Source organism: Culicoides brevitarsis, chromosome 2, assembly GCF_036172545.1.
Source record: "Culicoides brevitarsis isolate CSIRO-B50_1 chromosome 2, AGI_CSIRO_Cbre_v1, whole genome shotgun sequence".
In the NCBI taxonomy this organism is placed as follows: domain Eukaryota; kingdom Metazoa; phylum Arthropoda; class Insecta; order Diptera; family Ceratopogonidae; genus Culicoides; species Culicoides brevitarsis.
In genome coordinates, this window is record NC_087086.1 from 41,300,458 (window position 1) to 41,311,025 (window position 10,568).

Consider the following 10,568-nt stretch of genomic DNA (forward strand, 5'->3'; position numbering starts at 1 on the left):
TGAAAAATTTTGGAGTTACATTTAAAAAAAATAATTAAACACCAATTTTATTGAGAGAATTTGAAAGAAACGGATTGCTAAAAATACTTGGCGACAACAAAAATCTATCTTTTAGCGTATTTCATTATAAAATCTGTGACATTTGACTGAAATTTGTTCTTATCTTTACTATATTCCTCTGCTGCGTCGATGTTCAGCGGGTCATCAAAGTTAAGTAAATCCTAAAAAAAACAAAAATTTATCAAAAAACTGAATTTTTTAAAAAAATGTTTGAAACTTACTGTAAAAAGTGAATTTAATCCCCAAATAATATCATTTAATCTTCGTGTCGGGCACCATCCGAGCCCATCGATGGAATTCAGTCGCAGCAACGAGAGACAAATATCTCCGTTTTCCGATATGTTTGGATGCCAAATTTTGTTGAGACACTTGACGATTGGCGGCGTCATGTTATATTCCTCCGGCACCTGAATACTAAACTTAAACTTGCCACTTTTCCAAAAACCCTCGTCCGGGCAAACGATGAGGAAGAATTCGTGCAGGAGATTCGGATCGGGAAAGACGATGCTACACGTCGATGGCAGATTCAGTTCCATTTCTTGCACTTCCTTTACCAGCAGTCTATCACGGATCGACACTCGACTAGATTGAGATTCATTTTCTTTTGCTTTCCGGATTTTTTTTGTCAGCGTTATCATTACGGGTTCGTGGATTGCTACTAATAGTACGAGTTATTCTACGGGTGCGAAGATGCAATTGGGCCCTCAATTACGGGATATTTGAAGCAATTAGTCGTGCAGGATCGTCACAAATTGCAGGAAAAGTTGCTACAATCCGGGGACGAAAATTCTTGTTGATTGTTTTGACTTTTGGAGATACGCTAATTCACGATTTTCACATGAGGAGTAAGAAAATGATGTTGAATTTATTTGAATTGACCGTTAAACATATACTTACCTCATGAGAAAATGAAACAAAAAAAAAATGTTTAAAAAATATATAAAAAAAAGATTTTAAAAAATATAAAATAAAAATATTAAAAAAAATATATTAAAATAATATTTAAAAAAATATTTAAAAAATATAAAAAAAATATTTTAAAAAATATAAAAAAAATATTAAAAATTTTTTAAGTCCCATATAATAGATGAAAGTTGAAAATCTAATGATATACGTACCTTAAGCGAAAAATTTCATCATGTTTCGACCCTACTTTGAGCCTTCCATCTCTTAAAATAAAAAAGTTATAGTTAGACAGACAAAAATTACGGTAGTGAGTTGTAGGAAAATGTATATAAAAAAGTAATAAAACACATTTTTTAAATCATTTTATATCATTAATAACTCCAATTTTATTTTACTTGATGTTTTTTTTTGTTATTTGTCGTCTATTCATCATCATGAATAATAATTAATAATGAAATGATATTTTACCCTCTTTACGCATAGCATTATATCATTTTTTTTTTTTGTTAAATATTATATTAACGAATTGTTTATTTTTTCTTTTTTTTTAGCATACTTGTACGTACAAATAATTTTGTCGTATATTTAGTTTAATTGTTAAAAATTTTTATATTAATATTTTTATTATAAAGAGCTTTTAAACTCTCATTATGTATAATATACTTATTTTTTTTTTTGTTCAAATATATAAAATCATATAACAAAATTAAGATTTTTTTAGTTGTTTGTTTAAAAAACGGCAGTGCGATATATTTTATCAATCAAACATTATTCAATAACAATCTTCATGCCATTTATTTAAAATAATAAAAAAATATAAATAATAAAATTTATAACTTTTTAATATCTTTTTTGAGCAATTTTCTACATATTTTTAATAAATTTATTTACTTTGTTTTCAGAATCATTATTTATTTTATTATTTATTATTATAAATATACTTTATTTATACTTTTTTTTCGCACAACGTTAATGTTGTATACTTTAATTATTACTATTTTTATTTATTATGTTATACTTTTTTTTGTTAAATTAATTTAATTAATGAACAAATAATTTTTTTTATTTTTTTTATATGTTTATATATTTTATTATATACATAACACAGATAAAAATTATCACATACAATATTATGCAAAGAGCTGGAAATCGATTCTTTCTTAAATTCAATCAACTAAACTAATGATCTTTATTTCTTAATTAATTAATTAAAATAAAATTGATAATTAAATAAAAATTAAAGTTTTAATAATTATGTACATTTAGAATAATATTCATTATTTTATTATTTTTTTCATGTTATATATGATTATTAAGTTATACTTTCTTTCATTATTATTACCATTTAATTTAAATTTAATATGTATAATAAAAGGTTGAATATTATTTATAAGTTGTTTAGTTGTTATATGTTCGTTTTTTATTAAAATTTTCGTTCCTGATCTTTTTATTTATTTATTTATTATGATACAAACAAACTTTATATAAGATTATTATTTACATTATTACTTTTTTTTGTTTAATTCCCAAATAATTCCTAATATTCGTTTTTTGTGTGTTTTATTATTTTTTATTATTATGTTAGGTAATAATTAAGAGGCATATAGTGCTTGCTTGCTTGCGCAGATAAACATGTTTTTTTTTCTCACACTATATATATTTTTTAATGTTGTTTGTTTGTATAGAGAATAAAATTGGTTTGTTTAGTTTTCCATTTATTATTTTTTTATATTATTGCTCTCGACAATTTAGTTAGAATTTAGAGTTTTATTTGAAAAAAATATTAAAATTTAAAAAAAAATATTTTATTATTAAATAATATTTTTTTAGAAGATTAATAAATTATTATTTTTAAAAAATATTATTTTAAATAAAAATTTTAATGTATGCTTTGATTTATTTTCTATTTTTCATTATTATTAATAATTATAATTATTTTTTTTATTATTATGTAATATATTTATATTTTTTTTTATTAAAAACCAGTTTTGGCAGTGCATCAAATTTACAAAGGTTTTTCTCTCAAATGAAAAATATTTTCATTTTTTTCAAAATTTTTGCCGTGTTGGTGCTTAAAAAATTTTCATTTATAATTATTATCCATTTTCGATATTATTTTTTTTTGTTATGTATAATATATTTTTTATAACTTTTTATATAGGAATGGCATGTATATATTTTAGAGCAGTGCAATAAAATATTTGTTGTTGTGTTTGTATTGTTTGTATATCAATTCCCGTTTATTATTTAATGTTGTTCGGATTTCGGAAGAAGATTTTTTTTTAAATTATTTTTTTATTAGAGAACACCTCGCCTCCTGTGTTAGCTTTTTAGTGCATTTTTTGTTAAAGTTTAGTGACAGACGTGTGTTTTATGCTATTTTTAAAGTTTTACCACATTTTTTTTCTTCAAATGACCCTTGAGCAGTTTTTTATATTTATGTTAGAAACGTTCGCTACATAATAAATTTTATTTAAAGTTAAAGTTATTTATTATTTTTTTTTATGAATATTGAGATTTTTTCTTTTTACAAAATTGCTTGTTAATAAGCATTTTATGTTCTCTCTAATCCGTTAATTTGTTTGTTTTTGTGCAAAGACAAAGCTATTTATTTATAATTTTATGTATAATTTTTTTTTTTACTAAAAAAATGTTTCCGTGTCCGAAGACGATGATGGTTATTAATAATTAATAATATTTTTTTATCTGTAAATTTACGAACTAAGACTTAAGATTAAGGTTTCCGCTACTGTTTGACTGTTTCTGATACTATTTCTCGTGTTTCTCTGCTGACTGACTAGAATAATAAGCGTATTGAATACTGAACTCCCTGTTTTTCGTGCATGTTCAGTTCATGTTTTTGTGATTTTTCTTGTTTTTTGCATCGGTTTGCGTGAGAACGCGACGTGCAACGTTTCGAATGGTGCGGAAAATTGATCGCATGCCCACGGGATCCTGAACTCGAGAGCGCCATGGGGTTTGAGCGTTACTGAAATGAGAAATATTGAAAGAAAATTAAATTTTTTTGAAAAATTTTCAAAATGTCAATTCAAAAAATGAAAAGAAAATTAAAAAAAGATTTTGATAAAAAATAATTTGAAAAATTAAAATTTTTCTTAAATTTGACATTTTAAGGTAAAAATTTTTAAAATGTCAATTCAAAAAATGACCGTTAAAAATTTGAAAATCGCTGTTTTGCTAATTCAAATCGAAATTTGATAGCTTTTCGTATGAAATCTTACCTCAACATTGCTTCCGTACTCGAGCTGTTGTTTATATGAGAACTTGTCTCTGTCGTAAAGTACCCATTGTCGATCTCCATTTGCTGAAGTTGATTTTGCGCCGTGAGACTTTGCAAATGCGACGGTTTCTCATACTGGATCGCCGAGAAGTTGTACGACAAATTGTTCTCGACGTTATTTGGATTCGACGAAGGCGTCGTCGATGACGTACTTGGACCTTGAGCAGCACTTGAGGTCCGTGATGTATTGAGAACTTTGTTCAAATTGTGATTCGCCAAGTGATTGGCTGCCGTGTAAAGGGACGAGTGTGACGAGGAAAGAGAATGAATATAATTGTGACTCAAATTGATGGAATCGCGCGTTAAATTCGACTGTTTTTCGAATACTTTGAATTCGTCGGTGATGTTATAGACATTCGATGAGGAACGTGAAAAGACGTTGTGTTGCATATTTTGCAACGAACCTGACATCTTCGAACGAGCATCAAAAGTGTTATTTAACACATCGGTGCTTTTAGTTGTTGCTTCTTGATCATCGGCGAGATATTGCGGGAAGTAGTACATATTTCCGCAACAATTTTCAACTACTTCGCTCTCATGATGGAAGATGATGGCATTGCGTTCGTCATTTTCCGCACACCAAATGGAGATATTGTTGACATTTTGTGCGGATTTCCTCAGTTTCCAGTATTCATCTTTCTTGCGACGATGCATCGTTTGTGTGTGCATCTGACTTATGTCGGATTTACGGCGTTCCCGTTGCTGCTTTTCCTTCTCTTTCCTCAGATCACTTAAAAAATTCCACTTTAAATCGGGTACTTGTCGACCATTTTGCTGCTGCTGCTGCGGTCTACTTTGCTGATTTTCCGTCGACTCGTAATACGTCAAATTATCAATGTTCAGAAATGGCTTTTGCCCGTTCACGGAATTGCTTGAACCCATTTGAGGATTTTTCGATGGATTTCGAGTCAAAGTTGAATTTCGACTGCTCATCGAGGAGTACGAAGTATCGCTGTAGTAAGTCGCTCGTTTGGGCTTCAAACATGTCACCGTGTTCGAAAGTTGATCGAAAATGTAGGGCGATGCGCGATTACTGCTCGCAGGTGTCGTTCGACGTGATGTTCCGCTTGCAGTACTTGATTTGGCGCCATTGCCGCCCGAGAAATTTCGCACGGAACGACGAATGCTCGAGTTTCGCGAAAAGTTGCTGCTGATATTTACAAAATATTTCTCGATTTCCTGATCATCCAAGTTGAGAGTGGCGTAATTGCTGACAACTCCGCAATTGTCGACGGCAGCGTTGAGGAAATTGTTGTCGTCACTCTCGTTGGAGTCGTATGGAATGTCCTGTGAAAGAAAAAAAATGTGAGTAATTTTAAATTTTTCATTAAAAAAATTGAAAGTCAAAAATTTTTGAAAAAATTTAAAAAAAAATTTTTGACTTTAGATAAAAAATGTTTAAATTTTATATTAAATATTGACTTTATCGAATCTTAAAAAATATTTTTTCATAATTTTTGATTTAAAAATTTACTTTAATAAAATATTCAAAAAATTTATTTTTTAAAAAAATTTTTAATTTTTATGAAAAATTACTTTTTTTAACTTCAAATCTTAAATTTTCATAAAAATTATTATTTTATCATTTTTAATAAATTATATTTTTTTCATAAAATTTTTTCTTTATGGTTTCAAATAAAAAATTTTTTTTTTTTTTCATAATTTTGAAATTAGTTTTATTTTTTTTTTTTTGAAAACTAATATTTAACAATTTACTAATCTTGTTTTAATTTTTCCTTTTCTAATTTTCTTGAAGTAAAAAAAATTTTTTAGATTTTTAGTGAAAATTTTACTTTATCTTTAAATGGCTCCTGTACCTCGAAAACGCAAAATTAAGAAAAATTCCAAAACAAAAGTTGTTTCTAATGCCTAAACCTTCAATTAGAGCTGGAGAACCGTGATCTACAAAAGTTGAAAAAATTTTGAAAAATCGGTATGTGAGCCCTCATAATAAGAGGATTTTGACTTAAATTTTTTTTCATCAATTTTTTTTGCTAACATCTTTAAATGGCTCCTGTACATCGAAAACGCAAAATTTAGAAAAAGTCCAAAACAAAAGTTGTTTCTAATGCCAAAACCTTCAATTTGAGCTGGAGAACCGTGATCTACAAAAGTTGAAAAAATTTTGAAAAATCGGTATGTGAGCCCTCATAATAAGAGGATTTTGACTTAAATTTTTTTTCATCAATTTTTTTTGCTAACATCTTTAAATGGCTCCTGTACATCGAAAACGCAAAATTTAGAAAAAGTCCAAAACAAAAGTTGTTTCTAATGCCAAAACCTTCAATTTGAGCTGGAGAACCGTGATCTACAAAAGTTGAAAAAATTTTGAAAAATCGGTATGTGAGCCCTCATAATAAGAGGATTTTGACTTAAATTTTTTTTCATCAATTTTTTTTGCTAACATCTTTAAATGGCTCCTGTACATCGAAAACGCAAAATTTAGAAAAAGTCCAAAACAAAAGTTGTTTCTAATGTCAAAACCTTCAATTTGAGCCGGAGAACCGTGATCTACCTTAAATTTGAAAAATCGGTATGTGAGCCCTCATAATAAGAGGATTTTGACTTAAATTTTTTTTCATCAATTTTTTTTGCTAACATCTTTAAATGGCTCCTGTACATCGAAAACGCAAAATTTTGAAAAAGTCCAAAACAAAAGTTGTTTCTAATGTCAAAACCTTCAATTTGAGCTGGAGAACCGTGATCTACAAAAGTTGAAAAAATTTTGAAAAATCGGTATGTGAGCCCTCATAATAAGAGGATTTTGACTTAAATTTTTTTTCATCAATTTTTTTTGCTAACATCTTTAAATGGCTCCTGTACATCGAAAACGCAAAATTTTGAAAAAGTCCCCTCAAATAAGAGGAAAAGTTTTTGCTAACATCTTGCTAACATCTTTAAATGGCTCCTGTACATCGAAAACGCAAAATTTTGAAAAAGTCCAAATTTTTTTGCTAACATCTTTAAATGGCTTCTGTACATCGAAAACGCAAAATTTAGAAAAAGTCCAAATCAAAAGTTGTTTCTAGATTTTTTTCATTAAATTTTTTTTATAATTTTTTTTTATAATTTTAGACCCAAAAAAAAATTTTTTTTTAATTTTTTTATAATTTTAGATTTTTTTTAAGAGTGAAAAATGTTTCTTACCTGTCGATGCGAATGATGATGCTGACAATGGACATGCGTGTGATGCAATTGTTGCTGCTGTTCGCTCAATTGAGCGCAACACGCGCCATTCTCGTGATAAGCCGTCGAATTGGACGACGTGGATGACGTCGTTGTCGATGCCGAAAACGAGTGAATTCTATCGCGTGCTATGTAACTCTTGTGTTGCCTTGCACTATGGTACGCCGCATTATTCCGGCTAAAGTAACTACTATGACTATAATTATTATTCGCATTATTCTTATCACCTAACACTATTTCTTCGTAGCTATCTGATTGATTTGGGTCATTTGTGGCTGAAACGGCGTTATTGTTGCCGTTATTTTGCGACGTGCTCGACGACGAATAGCCTTGATGGTTGTTGTTGTCATTTGTGGCGAGATGCGGCGTCGAAAGGGCACGCGAGATCTTTTTGCCGATGGCTTTTTCGTTTTTGCGCAGTGTGTTGGACAAGTTGCGCGCTTCATCGACTGCCGACGTATTGTGATGATTATTTACGGAGGTGTCGTCGGTATCGTCTGTCGTTGTCGTGGTTGATGGCACTTGCTGATGATGACTTTGCAAGTGATCGATGCTAACGTAATTAGGAGGCAAGGCGTTCTGCAGTCAAGGCCCTGTGTTCTGGCAGACAGGTACTTGCTGATGATGGTGATGGGGCACACAGGTAGCAGTTCGCGTTTGTGTATTTCTTCCGTCGCCCGAACAGCGCTCTGATGCGGCTGCAAATTCGACAAAAAACCAGATCAGTAACTCGAATTTCTTCTTAAACTCGAAAATTGACACAGATTTCAGGCGAGAAAGGTAAAAAGGGAACTACTTCATGCAATAAAAAATTTTTGGTTTAAGGGATGCTGAGTAAGAAGAGTAACTAACATGCTGAGAACGAGATTTTCATGCAAAAATAATTTCATGCAGATGTTTTCTTTTGTATTTTAATGTAAATTTGTGTCGGTTGTCAGATTACTTACTTGACTTGTCACAAAAAATATTTTATTTTTCAAAAGTAGAAACCTATTTTTGTCCTAAAACACACTTGACGAACAACACGAGACACAATATCCATCAGTTTTTTGTACAAAGTGTGAGAAAAAACCTCCCAAAAGTTTCGGATGGGAGTTAGAGCTTTTTTCCTGTTTTCAGCTTTCTGAAGTTTCAAAACTACTAACATATAGATTTGTTCTGTATACTCACTAAATTATGATTTGTAATTATAAAATTTGAAAATTTGTAAGGTTTTGAACTCATTTTTAACTTCAAATTCTAAAACTTTCATTTTTTTTTTTGCAAATTTTATCAAAAATAAGGCAACGCTTTAAAATTTGAATTTTTTAAATTGATTCAAATTAACTTAAAAAATATTAAAAATGTTTATAAATATTAGAAAAATATCTAAATTTATTCAATTTGAACTGAAAATTTAAAAAAAAAATAAGAAAAAAATTCAAAATTATTGAAATTTAAAGCGTTACCTTAAGTACAAAAAGGAATTGCCTTAAAATAAAAAAAAATATTAAAATTGATTAAAATAAAAATTAAATTTTATGAAAAATTGTATCTTTCAGTTTGTAAAAAAGGTAGAAAATTATAAGAAATCATTTTAATTTTAAAAATTTAAAGCGTTGCCTTAAATATAAAAAGGAATTGCCTTAAAATCACAAAAAATATTAAAATTGGTTGAAAATTTGAATTTTAAGGAAAAATTTTAGTTTTTAAAATTATAAAAGTCTTTCTTTGAATAAAAATTTAAGCTTTATGAGTTCATAACCCGTTTTTTTTGTTGAGTAGAAATTTGTACGGTGTTTACTGTTTTAATTCTAATACTTGTAAAAAATTGCAAGTTAGTTTTCATGTCAAAGAGTAGTATTAAAAATTGATTTTTGACATCTTCTAAGTACGTTTGGTTCAGTGAGAAGATGTTCAAGTTACATATTTTCAAAAAGTTGTAAAAAAAATGTTCAAAAAATGTCACAACATCGTTTTTTTGTACTTTTTTGTGTTAGTTTTTTTCAACATCTCTATTGTCCTTTCATTAGAGTGATGTTTTACTTCCAAAAATATTTTTAGAGAGAGTTTTTTCAAAATTTTTTTTTCAATACCTGAACCATCACAGCCTCCGCTATTACCGCAAAACCTTCCGTGCGTTGAATGTCTCCGACTATCGTCTTTCGGCAGCGTCGAACTTTCGTACGAATAATTATTATTTCTCGTCGTCGTCGTTGTTGTTGTTGCAGTGTTATTGTAACGCCTCGCAGGCGTTGGCGTCGCAAGCGCTCCATAATACAATCGCGTCAAATATGGTCCCAATAAATTACTACTATCAGTCAATGGGATTGCACCATCCTCACATGGCAACGATGTCTCAAAAAGAAAATCTTGGGGTTTGGCGAAGAGAAATTTTTTCATGAAAAAAAAATATTTCCAAATTTTTTCGAACTACGTGCTAATTTACGAACGAACGTGACTCTCGCAGAAAAGATATCACGATGTCTTTGGGTTTTCCGACTTTTTTCTGACTTTCTAACTCTATTTTTGTTTTTTTTTTTTTAATAGAAAGACTTGAAAAACGCAAGTTTTCATTCCAAAATTAAACAAAAAATGATGCGATGAAAAATTTCATGCAAAGCAACTCAAAAAAATCAGTCGTCTTAACTGAAAAAATGCAAGCAAAACTAAAATTTAAGGATTTTCATGCGAGAAAAGAGACAGAAATCGAAAGAAATGACGGATGAAACGGAATGAAAATGATTTCTTGCCAATTACTGTACTTTACTCCGATAAATATATTTTTATTATAAAAAAAATTATTAAAAAAAAGACACGCACACACATTTAATAATATATAATATGATAATAATTATTAATATTATTAAGGATAAAAAGTTACAGACAATAAATGACATCAAAAAAAAATATTTTTTTTTTATCATCCACGGGTGATTTTTTTTTTAAATCAATTTTAATATCAGATACAAAAAAACAACTCTTACGTGATTGTTGCGGTTGTTTTTCCTCAGATATCATCAGGGCTGCACGCTCAATTCCCGAATTTATACTATGTGGCTCCAGATTATTCACGCAGTTTAGCATACTCCTGAAATTCGCACACTCTACGTTTTATGTAATTTTGACAAAAGGG

The 10,568-nt window shown here is 29.0% G+C and overlaps 2 protein-coding genes across 2 annotated transcripts; both read right to left on the reverse strand.

Moving 5' to 3' along the window:
- On the reverse strand, positions 1 to 867 carry LOC134828354 (NEDD8-conjugating enzyme UBE2F-like). The gene is made up of 2 exons (XM_063841297.1): positions 282 to 867; positions 1 to 221 (listed from the first exon to the last, which is right to left on the reverse strand). Exons 1-2 carry the CDS (start codon positions 696 to 698, stop codon positions 105 to 107), a joined length of 534 nt encoding a protein of 177 aa, XP_063697367.1. The 5' UTR covers positions 699 to 867; the 3' UTR covers positions 1 to 104.
- A 2,946-nt stretch (positions 868 to 3,813) lies between these two features.
- On the reverse strand, positions 3,814 to 9,708 carry LOC134829169 (uncharacterized protein DDB_G0283357-like). Its single transcript, XM_063842165.1, has 5 exons — positions 9,529 to 9,708; positions 8,069 to 8,151; positions 7,415 to 8,006; positions 4,209 to 5,554; positions 3,814 to 3,955 (listed from the first exon to the last, which is right to left on the reverse strand). The coding sequence occupies exons 1-5, from the start codon at positions 9,706 to 9,708 to the stop codon at positions 3,814 to 3,816; spliced, it is 2,343 nt and encodes a 780-aa protein (XP_063698235.1).
- Between the last annotated feature and the right edge of the window lie 860 nt (positions 9,709 to 10,568).